Source organism: Castanea sativa, chromosome 2 (genome assembly GCF_040712315.1).
Source record: "Castanea sativa cultivar Marrone di Chiusa Pesio chromosome 2, ASM4071231v1".
In the NCBI taxonomy this organism is placed as follows: domain Eukaryota; kingdom Viridiplantae; phylum Streptophyta; class Magnoliopsida; order Fagales; family Fagaceae; genus Castanea; species Castanea sativa.
Window position 1 is genome coordinate 9,890,247 of NC_134014.1, and position 18,652 is coordinate 9,908,898.

At 33.5% G+C, this 18,652-nt stretch overlaps 2 protein-coding genes across 7 annotated transcripts; both read left to right on the forward strand.

The window, feature by feature from the left end:
- The first annotated feature begins 7,633 nt into the window (after positions 1-7,633).
- Positions 7,634-12,455, forward strand: LOC142626092 (uncharacterized). Its single transcript, XM_075799869.1, has 2 exons — positions 7,634-10,815; positions 11,907-12,455. Exons 1-2 carry the CDS (start codon positions 7,716-7,718, stop codon positions 12,275-12,277), a joined length of 3,471 nt encoding a protein of 1,156 aa, XP_075655984.1. The 5' UTR covers positions 7,634-7,715; the 3' UTR covers positions 12,278-12,455.
- An 812-nt stretch (positions 12,456-13,267) lies between these two features.
- Positions 13,268-18,117, forward strand: LOC142624502 (condensin-2 complex subunit CAP-D3-like). 6 transcript variants are annotated; one of them, XM_075798079.1, is made up of 10 exons: positions 13,268-13,643; positions 14,384-14,468; positions 14,617-14,696; positions 14,799-15,138; positions 15,219-15,392; positions 15,848-15,934; positions 16,324-16,512; positions 16,755-17,074; positions 17,178-17,290; positions 17,389-18,117. In XM_075798079.1, exons 5-7 carry the CDS (start codon positions 15,309-15,311, stop codon positions 16,456-16,458), a joined length of 306 nt encoding a protein of 101 aa, XP_075654194.1. In that variant the 5' UTR covers positions 13,268-13,643; positions 14,384-14,468; positions 14,617-14,696; positions 14,799-15,138; positions 15,219-15,308; the 3' UTR covers positions 16,459-16,512; positions 16,755-17,074; positions 17,178-17,290; positions 17,389-18,117. The 6 variants fall into 6 exon arrangements, 5 of the variants coding, with proteins under 5 accessions (XP_075654194.1, XP_075654195.1, XP_075654196.1 ...); XM_075798080.1 differs by having other exon boundaries at positions 15,012-15,138; XM_075798081.1 differs by having other exon boundaries at positions 14,384-15,138; positions 16,755-16,846; positions 16,987-17,074.
- Positions 18,118-18,652: the final 535 nt, after the last annotated feature.

Consider the following 18,652-nt stretch of genomic DNA (forward strand, 5'->3'; position numbering starts at 1 on the left):
ACTAACAAATAGATGTGCGGATTCTAGTACGCGACTTGATCACCAACTTGAGAAGGATGTTGGCTACAAAGTTTTTTAGTTCATCACACGATGAAGATCACGAAGTTGCTTGGTCACAAAACCTTACAGTGTACAAACACATTAGCTTCGTCAAGAGAAGGAAGAACTAGGGCAAACTAGGTTTCCGGTCACAATTTGCATGAACAACACTTTACTCCACACTTGTGCAATTGTGCTTACTGTGATGACCCTTAAAATAATCTTTATATATGTTTAGGGTTGTGAGAAAAGAAAGCCTAAACACATACTCACGGATTGGAATGAAATCAGAGCTGAAAATCTTATTTTCATAATTCTTGATTGGTACCTTATCTGTCAAGCAGCTATTAAGATTCGGGCTTAGACAGCTTTTTAAATCTCGATAGATACTAGCTGTGAAGATTAAAAAACCAGCACTTCATTACTTGATTCTTAGACAGACTTATATGGCTTTAATACTTGAACTTGAAATCTTGTTCCTTGAAGCATTAAACACTTTCTAGATCTACCCAAATATAAGTAAAGTGTCTTTTGTCAAAGGATTAACCAATACATGATGACATATGTTCCTAACATGAATCACATACGTCCTAACACATAGAATCAATAAAAAACCTTAAACAAATTACCACCAATTCATATTATTATTATTATTATTATTATTATTATCATACAATTAATGGTTGTAAAAATTAAAATTGAGAATTTCATGGATAACAATTGAAATGAATTTTTTCTTCATTTGTTTCAAATAACCTTATATTTATTTTATTAATAGGTGTTTTATATTTCAAATATACAAATTTAAACTTGGTAAAATTTTAATGCATATTTAGTTATGCTTATTTGTAAATGTATCACATGCATATGCATGAAGTTACATGCTAGTGTAATATAATAAAGTTGAAACATAATTAGAATTCAAATTAGCTTAAATTGTAGTCTAATATTATGCCAAGTACCAATTTTAATCTTATAATTTTGGTGTCAACCAACCCTAAAATACTTAGTACAAAAACTTAGGTGATCACTTCACTTACCAGGTAAGAGCATATCATTATCATTATTATTGAATGTTTCAGCACATTAGCAAATGCTACAATCTAGTTAATTATTAATATGGTTTACGATAGGTTAAATTCTATTACCAAAATTTTACTGTAAATATATTACTAAATTCCAAAAAATTGTAAAATTCAACTTCAATTAAAATATTATTAACAAAAGTTTCAGTAACTTAAAACAAATTTAAGATATATTTTATTTTGATTATATATATCATAATTTAACGTTTTAATATAATAAAATTTACACACTATACATCAAGTTTACACTGAGTGTCTTATTAATATATATGTATGTATTATATTTGATCAAATTAATGTTTTTTTGTCATGTGTTTCACTAATGATTAAAATAGTTTCAATTTTTTTACATATAATTTTTAAATAAGCTGTGCCTCACACGGACATGGGCAATAATAGTAAAATTATATTGGGACTCACCACAACTCAAAATAAAAGTCAAGATTTTGATAAAACTCTAGATTTTCTCAAATATTTTGATTCAATTGGATTAACCAGTCAAACACAATGCATGTTTACAAAGATCTTGTTTTCATAACAGATAAATTACTAGATTAACGAGAAATATGTACCTTTTTTATGAAAAATAAATGAAATTATAAAAATAATTTTTAATTTCCAACAACTTAGTTGTAAAATTAAATTAACAAAATAATATAAAATCATAGAAACGGTTAACATCTAGATTTGAAGAATCCAGAAGGAAGTTTAAAGAATGATAGGGACAATTTGAGAAAAAATGAAATGGAAAATGCTACATAGGACAACTTGGCGTCAGATTTGGTTTTCTCAATTAATTCCATCTACAAAAGATGCATGTTTTTTTGTAGACTAACTTTTTTTTTTTGGGGTGCATTTTTACCGCATAAGAGATGTGTTATCAGGTCGCACAAATCATTTACCCTCTTTCCTTTTGTATTTAGTTCTAGACAATGAAACTGACTACCCTCAATTTGTTTTCGAATGAAAATAGCTAAGAACTATTATGTCAATTCGTAAATTTTTTTTGAGAAACAAACACATACACATACACACAAGAGTGAGAGAAAAGAATTTTAACACAAAGGCACATTATAAACTCCACTTACAAGTCAAGTTTGATTGTAAATGTAGTAGTATATCATATATAATATATGAAGTATGTTTTGTCTAAAAAAATTATATATATATATATATATATATATATATATATATATATATATATATATATTAAGAGTGTCATATATTAAGTATGCCATTGATTCTATAGATAAAAAATTTGAATGACAAACTAGTGCATGTCCCGTTATTTTTTTTGGCAGCCAATTTATAAAGCTAAAAGACGGTATAAACAGAAATTTAATTGTGTTATGCATAAGACGTGAATATTGACCATAACAATAATTATCAAAGCATGGATATATTTTACAATTTGCATATGCATGGACCAAATTCAACTGTGTTAAGAATTAAGAATTTATTAGTAACAGTGGCACCGCTATGACTTTGATAAATTATTTTCCCTAATAGAGCTTGCATACAAAATGGAAGTTAATGAAAAATTATTTTCCCTAACAGAGCTGCTATTACTTTCACTCCCTGCAAATCAAGCTGCAAGGGAAGTGCTCTCCATTGCAAAGATTGCAATTGCTTGCTTACACACCATTCCACAATCTGGTCAAAACAATGTTGCAAGTTTCTTAAGAACTTTCAACTCGGAAGCCACATTTGGCAAATACAGTACAAAAAATCATATTAGGAGAATTAGTTGATCTTGGAGGATTGACTGTCTTATAGCTTGTTTTGTTGGTGCTCCTCTTTTTTGTTTATGCATTATCGTTGCCCCATTTTTCCACATATACTCTTTCCTAGTGAACCATTAATTAACTAGTTACTGAATTGTATTTGATTGGTAAGATCGTATTCATCAAAAAGCAGAGTTGAGAATTTCGCTAATAAAACTAGGTGTTTTTATTTGTATGCATAGCAAGTATAATCAAATTTGTGCTCTCAAGAACTTAAATTCAGATTACAAGAACACAACCCCAGATCATAGGAATGAAAAACATAGTACTCAAAGATTTTCTTTTCCAACATTTCTCATAACACAAATTCAACTATATACATAGAATTTCATCCCAAACATATCTCCAAAACCAGTAAATCAAAACACAACCAAATCAACAATAAAACGTCTAAATCATCCAACAACAACAACAAAACAAAACCCAATCATCAATCCAAAATCCATAGATTCCAGACTACAAATCCTCAACAAACCCTAGAGAAAACCCAATCATCAACGCCGATTTGTGTAGCGCCAGAGCCTCCGCCATGCTGCACGGTTCCTCCGCCAAGCCAGCAACCGTCGCGTGATGCGCGAGCTATTGATGATGGTTCAGGAGACCGCGGCGGAGCAGCTCGAGGAGCGCCAGAGCGACTGGTCCTACTCAAAGCCCGTGGTGATCCTCAACGTGCTTTGGAATCTCGCCTTTGAGCTTTTTAAAAAAAAAAGTTGGTGAGGTTGTTTGGTGGTTGAGAAAATGGGGGAAAATTTTCGGTGATGGGGATTTGGAGCTTGGGTTCTTGGTTATTTGTGATGTGGGTAATGGAAAAGGTTAAGTTTTTGTGAGGTTGATGTGGTTATATAATGACTCCTTTTTTTTTTTTTTTTTTTTAATGTGTTTTTGTTTGGTAGCTAAGAAAATGAGGTACAATTTTGAGGATTAGAATGTTAGAGCTCGGGTTTTTGGTTATTGTGATGTGGGTGCTTTTGATTTTGTTTTCTCTTCTTACTTGTGTTCTTCATTTAGATTAAGAAATAATTAATTAAGATCAAAGGATTCCAAAGTTCACCCAGATGTGAATTTTTCTGGTTTTGAACTTTTTTGGGCTTGAGGATGTATGTTCTTACCAAAAAAAAAAAAATGAAAAGTATGAAAAAAATAATAATTAGATTAACGTTTATTTTAAATTTTTTATTTATTTTCTGACCTAGCTTTTTATTTTCTGGGCTTTTATTTTTTTTTAATTTTTTATTAATTTAAATGCTGATGTGGTATTTAAAAATGCCAAATAATTATTTTTAATAATATTTAAATAGCCACGTCAGTGCCATGTCAGCAATCAAGGCACTCCATCTGCCATGTAGGAGGTTTCCGTTAGTGGATTGACGGCATGGACCATTTTAAAAACGATTTTCTTTTTTTGGGACCACATTAGTAACAAAATTAATTTCGGAACCAAAGTGAAAATTGACTTAAAATATAATGACCAAAAGTGCATTTTTCGCCTTTTTAGAACTTGCTACCGGTTGAATCCCATCAAAAAAAAAGAAAAAGAGAAAATTCCTAAAATTGAAAAATTCTACATCACACGACTTGGCGTAATTCTATCTATAAATTCCTTACACCTGTACCCAAAATTTCTTCACCAACCCATGCTTGCAGCAAACACACATCCAATATCCCTCTCCATCTCGAGTTTAATTTTGTAATAACAGACAGTTATCACACTCTTTGTCAAAGCTCATTAAATTGGCTTGTAAGAGAGAGCTTGTCAAGAAGTAAACGAAATCAGATTTTATGTGCAATAAGTCAAGCTATATTTATGAAAGATGTATCTCTTGTCTTGTGCGTGTCCTAAAAGCTAGAAGAAAAGAAGAAAAGTAGAAGAAAAAATAAATGAGGCCTTAAGCCTCAACAAAGGCGTCTATTCAGAATTCAGTCAAGGAGAAAAAAAGGGCATGTATTATATTCTATATATTACTAAAATCTAAAGCGTAGCGTTTAATACTGTTACTTTTATGTTGCGCTACATCAGCTGCTACGTCATTTAAAAAAAAAAAAAAAAAAATTTCCTACAATTTTAAAATGGTTTTTACAATTTTCCGCCCTATAAATGCAACCCACTACTTTTTTATTTACTCCAACTATCACCCTATAATAAATCCAGCCCACTATTTATTTATATATTTCCACTATTACCCTATAATAAATCTGTATAATTGTTCCAGCTGACCTCTTATTTACTTAGTTCTACTATCAAGCCACCCAAAGCTTTTTCAGTTCAGTTTTAGGGTTTTGTGTGAGCCTTTTCAACTTAAAGAAAGAAAAAAAATAAAAATAAAAATAAAAAACAACAACAACAACGTTGAAGCCTTTCAAGCTTTATGGATTTTTTCTTTCTTTCCAATTTTCCTATAATTTTTTTTGACATTTATTTTTTTAATATTTACACTTTCCCAAACCTTTCTCTCTCCCTTACCATTTCATCTCCCCACTACTTCTTCAATCTTTCTCCCTCCCTTACCTTTTCATCTCCCCACTACCCTCCACATTAATATTATTTTTCCTCTTTCCCTTCATCTTCCTTTATTTTTGTCTCTTCTTATTCACACCCTCTTACTATAAATTTGTCACTATCTCTTCTATTCTATGCATAGTTTTCCCTCACAAAAAAATGGTTCTCTCTCTCTCTCTCTCTCTCTCTCTCTCATTTTATTGGTGGATTTTTTTTTCTTGCATCTCTACTTTAGGTTGATGATTTTTTATATTTGTATTAGAAGTACTCTATAATTTCATTCATTTAAAGAAAAGCAAAGGTTAGCCAAACGAAAATAATCTGATAGGTGACAAATTTTAACTTTTGCAATTTTCTTTTTATTATTATTATTTTATAACAATGCATGTATAGAAATTTAATTCTTAGATTTTGCTAATAATTGTTTATTTGATAATATGTTTTGGGTGGCCAAAATTATCATTTCTAAAAAGAAAATAACCTTAATAGATTATCAAAATTTTTTTTTTATCTTAATATTGGTTCAATTAATCATTGTTAAGTTTTATTAATTTTTTTTTAGTTTACGTTTTTTTGGTGTTTTGGATTGTTCATATATTACATTTATGATTGTTCTTATAATAAGTAAAAATATAATTACGAAATACATTACTCATTATTAGATTAGTTTAAATTGTAATTTTTTGTAATAAAACCACTATAAAAATAATTATCACGCGTAACGCGTGAGTTCGCGGCTAGTTTATATAATGATAGGGACTATTCATTCTAGTTAAATCAACCCGCTAAGAGCATTCTTATCAAACATTTCAAATGCTAAAAATCTTTTTTTTTTATAGCATTTTTAACCCAAAAGCTTGCTTTATCAAACCTATTAAATGGTATAATTTTTGCAATTGATGAACAGTGCAATCTCATATTTGAGACTGCACTGTTCACCAATTGTAAAACTTTATATTGTTTTTTTATTAAGTGGGGCCCATTTTCTTTTCTTCTATGTCTTTCTCATTATGTTTCTTCCCTGTTTCACCATTTCTTTGCTCTCTCTCTCTCTCTCTCTCTCTCCCTCTTCTTGACGTCTCTGCCTCCCTCTCCGACGAAACCTAAGCCAGAGCATCAAGCCAAGCTGATTTTTTTTTATTCACTCAACGCTCTCTCTCTCATCTATCTTTCTCTTTCCTCTCTCACTTCTTTCTTCTCTCTTCTCTCTCTGTGCTTCGCCAATGTGGTTCGCCGATGAGTAGGCTCCGCTGATTGTGGGATGTCGATGGCTGTGGTCCAATGATTGTGGTCATGGATCATGGGTCCGATGGCTGTGGTTCGGTGGTGGCGATGGAGGTTTTTTTTTTTTTTTTTTTTTTTTTTTTTTTTTTTTTTTTTTTTTTTTTTTTTTTTCTGCGTAGTTCTTCTTGGGTCCGATTGGGCTCCAATCGTGCAAGGTCGACACCAGACGACATGCTATCAAATCTTTGATTTGATTTTGGGTCTTGATTTGGTTTTGGGATTTTGGGTCTTGATTTGGTTGGGGTGGGTCTTGATTTGATTTACAGGTGTGAAGGAAGACGTCAAGTCATGCCGTGGAAGAAGATGACGAGGAGGAGGGAAGTGGTGTCTGTGTCCTGTGAGTTTTGGTTCGGCGTGATGGGTTTGCTAGTCGGTCTGCTGGCGGCGGCGATGGTGGAGGTTTCTTTTATTTCTTTCTTTTTTTCTACTGTGGTTGGTGGTGGTGAGTGGATGTGGTGGTTGTGGGTGAATATGGAGGTGTCTTTCTGCTGTGATTTTTTTTTTCTTTTTTTGTTAGTGGTGGTTGTGGTATGGCTAGTGGGTTTTTGGTAAGTGATTGGTAGTGTGGTGCTGGCAGTGTTGTGAGAAAGAGAGAGAAGCAGAGGAGAGAGAGGCAAAAGAGAGAGAGAGGAAAAATAAAAAATTATTGAAAAATAATAAAGAAACATTATTTAAATGAAATGGTAAAAAAATATAAGTTTTGATATAGGTGGTATTGTAAAGTGATGTGTTATATATTATAAAATTGGGTTTTAAGATGCTAAATATTATATTTTTTGAGATGTTTGATAAGAATGCTCTAAGAACAATAGCAAGTTCTAAAAATGAATCCCATCAAAAAAAGAGAAAATAAAAATTTCTAAAATTGAAAAATTCTACATCACACGACTTGGCGTAATTCTATCTATAAATTCCTTACACCTGTACCAAAAATTTCTTCATCAACCTATGCTTGCAGCAAACACACATGCAATATCCCTCTCCATCTCGAGTTTAATTTTGTAATAACAAACAGTTACCAAAGTCATGGCATTCAGAGTCTTGTTCTGTAGCCATGTAGTTTTGTTGATTTCCCTACTCCATTTTGCTACTTTTGCTTCCTCCACAACTCCTTTTGTGGCTGCTACAGCTGAAGAAGGCAAAGCATTTTATGAAAAAGCAGAAGCTCTTCTAAACTGGAAAGCCAGTCTTGACAACCAAAACAAATCTCTCCTGTCTTCGTGGGTTGGAGACCGCCAATGCATTAATTGGGTAGGAATTACTTGCGATGACTTGGAATTGGGTGTCACTCGCCTAAACCTTTCCAGTTTTGGTTTGAAAGGTACGCTTTACAACCTTAATTTCTCATCCTTTCCCAACCTCCTTACTATTGATCTATCAAAAAACTCGTTTTATGGAACCATTCCTGACAGTATTGGCAACCTTTCCAATCTGACCCATCTTGACTTGGCTGACAATAATCTTTCTGGCACCATTACTCCCAAGATTGGTAACCTTTCCAAACTCCTGCTTCTTCATCTGTCAAGCAATAATATCTCGGGAAGAATTCCACCCGAGATACGCCAATTAACAAGTCTTCAAACTTTTTTGTTTTCCACTAATATGCTCAATGGTTCCATCCCTCAAGAAATAGGAGCATTGAGAGAATTAATTTTTCTTGCTTTAGATGGAAATAGTCTCATAGGCCCCATCCCAGCTTCTATGGGAAACTTGAGCAATTTATCCTATATGGACCTTAAATACAATGAACTTTCAGGATCTATTCCCCCCGAAATAGGAAAGATGGGCAATTTATCCTATCTGAACCTTCAAAACAATGAACTTTTGGGATCTATTCCTCGAGAAATTGGAAAGTTGGGCAACTTAACCATGCTTTACCTTTTAAACAACAATTTTTCTGGTTCCATACCCCGAGAAGTTGGAATGATGGGATCTCTCACTCAACTTGATTTGTCATCTAATTTTCTCACTGGTCCAATTCCCTCTTCTATTGGAAACTTAAGCGAGTTACAACGACTTTACCTTTATTCCAACAATATCTTTGGTTCCATTCCAGAAGAGCTAGGATTGCTCAGAAAATTGTGGGTAGTTCAATTACTAGATAATAGTCTCACTGGTCCAATTCCTACTTCCATAGGAAAGATGGTTGAATTGTCTGATCTTAAACTACATATAAACAAACTTTCTGGACCAATTCCAACCACGATTGGAAATTTGACCAAGCTTACCACTTTAGCTTTGTACTCGAATGAACTAAGTGGTTCAATTCCCGCTTCTTTTGGAAACCTAGCTGCCTTGTCTGACCTACTCCTTCAAGAAAACAAACTTTCTGGATCAATTCCATCCACTATTGGAAACTTGACCATGATCACCAGATTGAGTTTGGTGATGAACGAACTAAGTGGTTCTCTTCCAGTAGAAATGAATAATCTCACCCGTTTGACACATTTGCAACTAGCTAGGAACAATTTTGTAGGCCAGTTACCTCCACAAATATGCCAATCTGGAACACTTGTTTACTTTAGTGTCGTTAATAACCACTTTATAGGTCCTATCCCAAAAAGCTTGAAAAACTGCAGTAGTCTCATTCGGGTTCGGCTTGATGGAAACCATCTGACAGGAAATATAGCAGAAGATTTTGACATCTACCCGAACTTAAATTATATTGATTTGAGTGGTAATAATCTGTATGGTGAGCTTTCATCAAAGTGGGGGCAGTGTCATAGCTTGACAAACCTAAAAATCTCCAACAACAAGATTTCTGGTAGTATACCACCTGAAATTGGCAACGCAACAATGCTAGGCGTCCTTGACCTCTCTTCAAATAATCTAGTGGGAAAGATTCCAAATGATCTGGGGCGTCTGAAGTCATTGCTCAAACTTCTTTTGAATAATAACCAACTTTCAGGTAACATTCCTTCAGAAATTGGAATGCTATCCGTTTTAGACCATTGTAACTTGGCAACAAACAATCTCAGTGGCTTGATCCCCAAACAACTTGGAGAGTGCTCAAGATTATTGTTCTTGAATTTAAGTAGAAATACACTTGATGGAAGTATTCCTTATGATATAGGAAGCTTGCAGTCTCTTCAAAGTCTTGATGTTAGTAAGAATTTGCTAGTAGGAGAGATACCACCAAAGCTTGGAGGAATGAAACAGTTGGAAACATTGAATCTCTCTCATAATAATCTCTCCGGTTCCATCCCATCCACATTTGATGATAGTGCAAGCTTAACATCCATTGATATATCCTACAATGAGCTAGAGGGTCCTATTCCTAACATCACAGCCTTCCACACGGCTCCAATTGCAGCATTGCAAAATAATAGAGGCTTGTGTGGTAATGTTGTTGGTTTGAAGGCATGCTTGAAACCGATTCCTAATCCTCTGTCGAAGAGGAGCAACCAATTTTTGGTAATAATTTTACCCTCACTTTTGGGCACATTGTTTATCATATTTGTCATTGTAGGAGTTTCACTTCTCCTTCGCCGAAGGGTGAAGAAAATAGAAGACAAGCCAAGAGAAGCACATAATGATAATCTTTTTGCAATATGGAGTTATGATGGGAAAATGGTGTATGAAAACATCATTGAAGCTACGGAGAATTTCAATTCCAAATATTGCATTGGAGTGGGAGGATATGGAAGTGTTTACAAAGCTGTCTTGCCAACAAGTCAAGTCGTTGCTGTGAAGAAATTTCACCCATTACTTGATGGTGAGAAATCCAATCAAAAAGCCTTTACGAGCGAGATTCATACCTTAACAGAAATAAGACATCGTAACATTGTGAGGTTGCATGGTTTTTGTTCACATCCAAAACACTCTCTTTTGGTTTATGAGTTTTTGGAAGGAGGAAGCTTGGTGAAATTACTAAAAAGTGAGGAAGGAGCAAAGGCATTTGGTTGGATTAGGAGAGCCAACGTCATAAAAGGTGTGGCAAATGCATTATCTTATATGCACCATGATTGTTCACCTTCTATAATTCATCGTGATATATCCAGTAAGAATGTTCTATTGGATCAAGAATATGAGGCTCACATCTCTGACTTTGGCACTGCAAGACTTTTAAAGCCTGATTCATCCAATTGGACTTCACTTGCAGGCACCTTTGGATACATGGCTCCAGGTTAGTTTCTTTGTTGCTGTCTATGGTTTGTCTAACTAGCAGTTTGCCATTAGTCATTTTTTGTACGTAAGAAAAATTGATGTTTTGGATTGACCAATAATTAGAGTTGTGAACCTATGGACTTGCGAAATTCTATTTTTTGTTGTCTACGGTTTGTCAGTATATTTAGCTTCCCCCCTCCTCTGAACAAATTTTAGCTCCGCCATTGCTTGTAGAGTAGACAACCTAACTCTATTACAACCTTACAATTAGTCTAAACTTAGTTCAATATTAGTTATTATTTATACCATATATTAAGACCAACAGAAAAAACCATTCGTATAAATTTTTTTTAGCATATATATATATATATATATATGAGATGACTTCAAGTTACACTTGATGTAACTTTTGATTAGTTATTTATTTATATATTTATTTATTTTTGAATGAAGATTTATATGCTTTATTATAGAATAATACAAAATTTTTTGCTGCATTTTTACCTCGTATATAAGAGATAAGATTTATGCATTTTTACCTCGTATAATTTTTTGCTGCATTTAACCCTTTTCCTTTTGTATTTAGTCCAAAGACAACGAAACTAACACCTATTATGTTTCTATATATCCTATCCAAAAAAAAAAAAGAATATATATATATATATATATATATATATATATATATAAAATAATTAAAAACTGTCTTGTTAGTCTTTATGGTTTTTATTTTTTTGAGAGAAATATCAGTTTTTAGTATGTTGTTGATTCTATAGATAATAAGTTTGAATGAGAAACTAGTGCATGTCCCCCTTTATTATTATTATTTTTTCCTACAGCCAATCAAAAGTTAAAGATGGTAAAAACAGAAAATTAATTGTGTTAAGCATATTTTCTCCAAAAAAAAAAATTAAAAAAAAATTGTGTTAAGCATAAGTTCCATGAATATCGATCCTAAAAAATGATTATCATAACATTGATATATTTTATTCTATAAAAAAAAAATTGATATATTTTACGATTTGCATATGCATGGACCAAATTCAAGTCATGTTCTGATTTTATTACTACTGTGGCACTACTTTGATTTTGATTAATTCATTTTCCTATCAGAGCTTGCATACACAATGGAAGTTAACGAAAAATGCGATGTCTTTAGCTTTGGAGTGTTGACTTTAGAAATAATCATGGGCAAGCATCCGGAAGATCTCATATCATCTCTATCATCACCAACAATTACAATTGGTGATCTACTATTGAAGGATGTGTTGGACCAACGACTTTCACTCCCTACTAATGAAGCTGCAGGAGAAGTCCTCTCCATTGCAAAGATAGCAATTGCTTGCTTGCACACCATTCCACAATCTCGTCCAACAATGCAACAAGTTTCTCAAGAACTCTCAACTTGGAAATCACATTTGCCAAATACATTACACACGATCACATTTGGAGAAGTAGTTGACCTCAGAGTCTCAACTGTCTAATTGCGTTTTGTTTGTGTTTGCCTGTTTGTGCGTTGTTGTTGCTCAACCTTTTCGGATATATCATATACTCCTCTCCCAGTAAACCATTTCAATAACTAGTTATTTTATTGTGTCTGACCGGTAAGAGTGTATACATGAAAATGCAGAGTTTTGAGAAATTTCACTAATAAAACGAGGAGTTTTTATTTGAGAAATTTCATATGTGTGTTAATTAATTTAGTGCTCGCTAGTTGTTTATAAGGATTTTATTTATTTTTAAAGAGAGCTATTTATAGGGTCAAGATATAGAACGACGTAACTGTAAATAACTTTGTCCAATAACTGAAAGAGTAAAATGCAAATTGTATTTTATAAGTTTGATTGAAATTTATTTTATATGCCTAATTTTAATTTTGTTAAATTAAGTTTTTTAAGTTTTAAATTTATTTAATTCAAACCTTTCATCCGATTTTATTAGAAAAAAAAAATTTATACTTGAAGTATGTAATTAACAAATAAAAAAAATTTAAAAGGCAATTTCTTTTTTAAAATTTTTATGTGAGATTTTTTTTTTTCAAAAAATGTTTTTATTAGTTAATTGCATACTTAACAAATTTTTTTCAAGATAATTGGATAAAATGAAAGAATTGAATAAATTTAAAATTTAGAGAAATTAATTAAACGAAAATAAAGTTGAAAATAACAAATAAGCTTCGATCAAATTTAGAGAGTAAAATTTACTTTTTAGACTAATTAAAAAACGTAGAGTGCATGGCCAAACTTCAATGCCACATGATTTACCAAATGAAAACATCATTTGTTACGTGTAACAACCCATTCTTTATTATATATTTTCTAAATTAATAATTAGATTTTCTAATTTTGGCCTGCTCTCAACTCAATCTTCTAATTTTACTTCATTTTTTTGAGGAAGTTCTAATTTTACTTTATCATTTAAGTAATTTAATTTTTTATCTGTCGTCTTCAATTCACTTCTAGTAAGCAGATTGTCTGACAAAAAAGCTAAAAGTTATATTATTGCCAAAAAAAAAAAAAAAAATTGAGACAAAAAGCAAAAGCAGAAACCTTTTAAGAAAAATCCAAACTCGCCTAAGTTCACCGAGGTTTCGGCATATTTTTGAAAGCAGTGGACTAGGAGTTGGCAGCTCTTTGACAAGCATGGAGTAATAGGTGAGGTCAAAATTCCACTTGCACAAGGAGATTCATATGCAGAAGAAGAGGGTATAGACTATAGAATCAAATTATGTTGCTTGGGCTGGGATTGTGTTTTGCTCTTGCTAACAATCTTTAATGTTTCTACGGAGCTGCCTCCAGAACCTGAAACAGATTTAAAAGAATTGAAGAGTGCAACATGCATTCAACTGAGGTATCTACCACTTGATGTCATTTAAAGTATTCAGTTACTTTTATATATATTTAAATTTTGTGCATTATTGGTCAATACAGTAGTTTACCATTAGTAGAGCTTGATGAATTTTCCCAGCTCACATGGATTGAAGGACTTGTACTTGCTTGTGATGTTTCTTTTTAGGTTGTATATTGGGTTTCAATTAGACTATTTGTAGGTAAGTTTGCTCCTTTTTTTTTTTTTTTCTTTGTTTCTTCTTCATATTGGCACCTGCATGTGCACTTAATTGTTAATGCTTTAAATCCTGAGGAGGCTGATACACTTGTTATGAAATGGGTAGACCAGCTTCTCTCTAAAGCGTCACACATTTTAGAAAAGTACTATATTTTAGAGGTTTCAGAAGCAAACAAAGATGGGAGCTTTTTTACCCCACCTAGTAGAATGGGCAAGAAAGCAGCCAGGTTGTTATCACAAGCCGTCACGGCAGTTTATACAATTGGATCTTTGGTTATTATTGTTTTTTCCGTCTGCTGATGTTAATTCGCTATTACACACCATTGTCACTTCAGGCAATTCTGATCCCAAATTGAGCAAATTGCCAGGCTTTACAATTTCTCTAAAGCAAAAAGTCCCTTCTTTATACATTTGTGTGTGTATTTGAAGATACGGCTATATTTTATTGCTTCCTGTAGCAACCATTTGTTACTCCCCTGAATAACAACTGAAACAAAATTTGAACTTTGCATGTCTTATTCCAGGACCTTGAAAAGAGTGACTGCTGCTCTACGGAACAATTAAGTGATGATGGCAGATTTTTGCATTTGGTATTCTACCCGTTGATTGGTAAGGCCTGTAAATGATTAACAGAAATGATATAAGAGTATTTGTTATTTAAACTAACTTTTGAGAGGTGATAAAAGGATCAGATTTGATTAACCTGTTTCTTATCCTAAGTTTCTAACAAATTGTTTTGATGTCGAGTGTTATATAGCAAAGACCATAATATGTCTCTGAGATCCATGTGAACTTGTGAGAAGGCCAACATTTATATTGCTCTCAAGATTATTGCTGGTACAATATGTTCTGCTGTTCTGTCATTTTTGGTGCTTTTCATTTGTTTCCTTTTTGATGATTAATAATTAGGGAGAATATGGACTGTTTTCTCATAATCAGAGAGAGTACATGAAATGCAGAGGAGTGCTATTCCTCCGATTTCTTTTGTCACTTATTGATGAATCGGAATAAATACGACAACTTGCTGATTACCTTTTTGGGAGTATTTTAAAAGGCGACAAGTTTCTCACCAGCAATCATATTTGCAGTCTTTGAATTTGGTGATGCCTGTTAGTTGTTGGGTGTTAAATCTAAAGTATAATGTATATGCAGTGAAGGCACCTCTTCTTGCTTATAACAGTTTTGTGGAAGCCATTTTCATTTTGAATGACTGCCGTGCCCACATTGGAGATGCTAACTCTCAGGGCTCACGAATGGAGAGCCAACTTTTTACCATCAGGTTGATATGCCCCACTATATTCAGCAAGAACAAATCTGCAACTGAGATGCAGATTTATAACTAGTTATATGTGTTTCCAGGGGTAATTATGAGAATTGAAGATCTGAAAGAATGCACATTTGTGTTTCTTTGCTGAGACAAATGGCTCCAGAACAATCTCTAATGTCTCTATGGAACTGACTCCAGAACCTGCAGCAGATTTGGCTCATAACTTGCTTAAACGAATTGAAGAGTTTAACATGCATTCAACTGAGGTATCTAGTACTTGATGTCTTTTAGTGTATCCAGCTACTTATATATAATAAATAAATAAATAAACTCGGTGCATCTAGTTGCAGTCAGGATTTTGTTTCTCTTCTGTTGTCTAACATGCTTTATTGGTCAATACAGTAGTTTGCCATCAGTACAGCTTGATGGTAAAAGTACTCCGATGAATTTGCCCAACTCACACTGATCAAGCTCAATAGCTTTTTATGGATCTTTAGATGTTTGTTTTTTTGATCTGTAGAACTCTAGGAGTTGATCGTATGTTTTAGTTCATAAATTGCAGACATTGATTGAAGGACATGTACTTGCTTGTGATGTTTCTTTTTAGGTTGTATATTGAGTTACAATTAGATAAATTGTAGGTAAGTTTGTGTTTTTTTTTCCCTCGTTTCTTCTTAATATTTGCACTGCATTTGTACTTAATTGGTACATGTGATTGCAGATTAATGCTCATGTAAAAGCACTTAGGACTTTGTGCAAGCAGAAAGCTTCAAATCCTGAGGAGGCTGATACACTTGTTATGAGATGGGTAGACCAGCTTCTCTCTTAAGTTTCACATATTTTAGAAAGTTTATTTCATAGGTTTCAGAAGCAAACAAGGACGGGAACTTTTTAACACCTCCTAGTAGAAAGGGCAAGAAAGCAGCCAGGTTATTATCACAAGCAGTCACAACAGTTTATATAATTGGATCCTTGGTTATTATTTGTCAGTCTGCTGATGTGAATGCCATTACTCCACTATTACACACCATAATAACTTCAGGAAATTCTGATCCCAAATTGAACAAATTGCCAGGCCCTACAGTTTCTCCAAAGCAAACAGTCCCTTCTTTATATATTCAAGCTTGGGTAACAATGGGGAAGATTTTCATCGTTGATGGAAAACTTGCAAATAATTTTATTCCTCTTTTTGTGCAGGTTTGGTCATTGACTTGGCATTATTCAATTCCGACAGTCTTAAAAAGTTATTTTCTTGAAAACTCATTAAAAAGTTATCCTTGTGACAACTCCTCTGGATCTCTAAGAAAGACAATCTTATGTGACTTGTCTTAAGCAACCCTGTTCACCTAAAGTCATTCTCTCTGTGACGGGTTCTCTTTGTATCTGGTAAGAAATTTCAGCTTACAAAACTCTCTAGTTTTGCGTATTTAACCTAACTTTGATTCAAAGAATTCATTAGGCACAACTGATGCATATAGCATTATTCCCAAGTTTTGTATTAGTGCTGTATGTGTGTATTAAAAGATATTTATTTGAGCATATATTTTATTGCTTTCTGTAGAAAGTATCCGTCACTTCCCCTGAATAATAACTGAAGCAAAATTCAAACTTTGCATGTCTTATTCCAGGAACTTGAAAAGTGTGATTGTGCTGCTCTATGCGACAATCTGGTGGTAATGATGGCAGATTTTTGTGTTCGGTATACTGTTCTCATCGATTGGTTAGGCCTTTAAACGATCAACAGAAATGATATAACAGTATCTGATATTTAAACAAACTTTTGGGAGGAGATAAAGTGATCAAATTTGATTAACCTGTTTCTCATCCTAAGTTTCTAACAAATTGTTTTGAAGTCAACAGTTATATAGCAAAGATCATGAGTGTCTTTTGTGATCCATGTGAACTTGTGAGAAGGCAGACATTTATATTGCTCTCAAGATTATTGCAGGTACAATTTTTTCTGGTGTTCTGTTATTTCTGATACTTTTCATTGTTTCCCTTTTGATAACTACTAACGTGGGAGAGTATTGACCTTTTTCTCATAATCAAAGAGACCACGTGTACTGGGGAGGAGTGCTATTCCTTCGATTTCTTTTGCCACTTGTTGATGAATCAGAAAAGATAAGACAACTTGCTGAGTACCTTTATGGAAATATTTTGAAAGGTGAAAAGGTTCTCACAAGCAATTATATTTGCAGTCTTTGAAGTTGGTACTACATGTGTGTTGTTGGGTATTGACTCTAATGTATAATGTGTATGCAGTGAAGGCACCTCTACTTGCATATAACAGTTTTGTGGAAGCCATTTTCATTCTGAATGCCTGCCTACTGATTCTCAGGGCTCACGAGTGGAGGGCCGACTTTTTTGCCCCACTATATTCAGCAAGAACAAATCTGCATTTCTGCAATTGGAATGCAGATTTATAATAAGTGTATGTGTTTCCCGGGGCAATGATGAGAATTTGAGATATAAAAGAATGCACATTTATGTTTCTTTGCTGTAACAAATGGCTCTGGAGAACCTTTTGGCCACCTTTGCAAAGTTGTGCAGATATTCTTGCTGCAGCATCTGATGGTATGCTTGATATAGAACGTATTATTGGACAGTCTGTCTTGCTGGCAAATTTGTGTTTTGTGGGTGATCTCTTGGATTAGTGCTTACGTAACTACGAGACCTCAAATTAATGTATACATTAAATATTTTTTAACAAGTTAATACGAAGCTCATTAAGGGGGTGCAGGCGTGCAGCTCCTTTGTAACTGTAGCAGTTAGTGAAAAAAGCATGTCAAATACGAATACATAGGGACAATGTCATCATTTTACCTATCTTGTTTGTTCCAGAGTTCCCTACTAAATAACCAATTTCCCTTTTCATTTGGGTTTGCTCGGGTTGATTAGGAGGGTCTGACTAATCATCTATGTGTCAGTTTTTGTTACAAGTTCTAATTAATATAAAATCTGCATTTTAATTGAGAAAGCAGGATGCTTTCCAAATTCTTGCATGCTAAGAGGAAAGGCTATAACTCTAGCAGTCAGAAAGGGCCTTACCCAAAATTCCATCCCCATCAGCTATCAGAAAGTAATAACAGCCCCCTCATGGAATACCTCAGAATCCTTCTCAAGGACTACAAGAATGAGAACGATGACATATTGGTTGCTGATAAGCAGCTTCAAAAAGAACTCATCTATGACATGCAAAAGTATGAATTCAGCAAAAACAAAATCAAGGCTGTTGCGAAAATGTGAAAATCAAGCAGCGATCAGTCGCCTAGCCTTGCTACGTCTGTGTCTTTTCTAATTTTGGTTTCTTTCTTTCTTATACAATTCCTGCCGAGGTTATCCGTTGCTATCTTTTGTTTCTTTTCATCGTTTTTTCCAGAAGGGATTTGGCTTCTCTTTCTTTTTATAAGGACACTTTGGGTTTCATGGGCTTGCTGCCCTTCATAGGGTTTTGGGCCCATTGAATGTTATTTTCTGGAGAAAATAGTAAAGCAATAATTTTCAAACAATATAATTAGTAGTTAAG

What these genes read in the sequence shown, in the direction of transcription:
- LOC142626092 (XM_075799869.1), top strand. Translation starts at nt 7,716, where the DNA reads ATGGCATTCAGAGTCTTGTTCTGTAGCCATGTAGTTTTGTTGATTTCC. An exon ending in CTTTGGATACATGGCTCCAG is followed by an intron (nt 10,816 to 11,906) that starts GTTAGTTTCTTT and finishes TTTTCCTATCAG; the next exon opens with AGCTTGCATACACAATGGAA.
- LOC142624502 (XM_075798081.1), top strand. Translation starts at nt 15,309, where the DNA reads ATGGAACTGACTCCAGAACCTGCAGCAGATTTGGCTCATAACTTGCTT. An exon ending in TTAACATGCATTCAACTGAG is followed by an intron (nt 15,393 to 15,847) that starts GTATCTAGTACT and finishes ATGTGATTGCAG; the next exon opens with ATTAATGCTCATGTAAAAGC. An exon ending in ATACACTTGTTATGAGATGG is followed by an intron (nt 15,935 to 16,323) that starts GTAGACCAGCTT and finishes CTTTTTGTGCAG; the next exon opens with GTTTGGTCATTGACTTGGCA.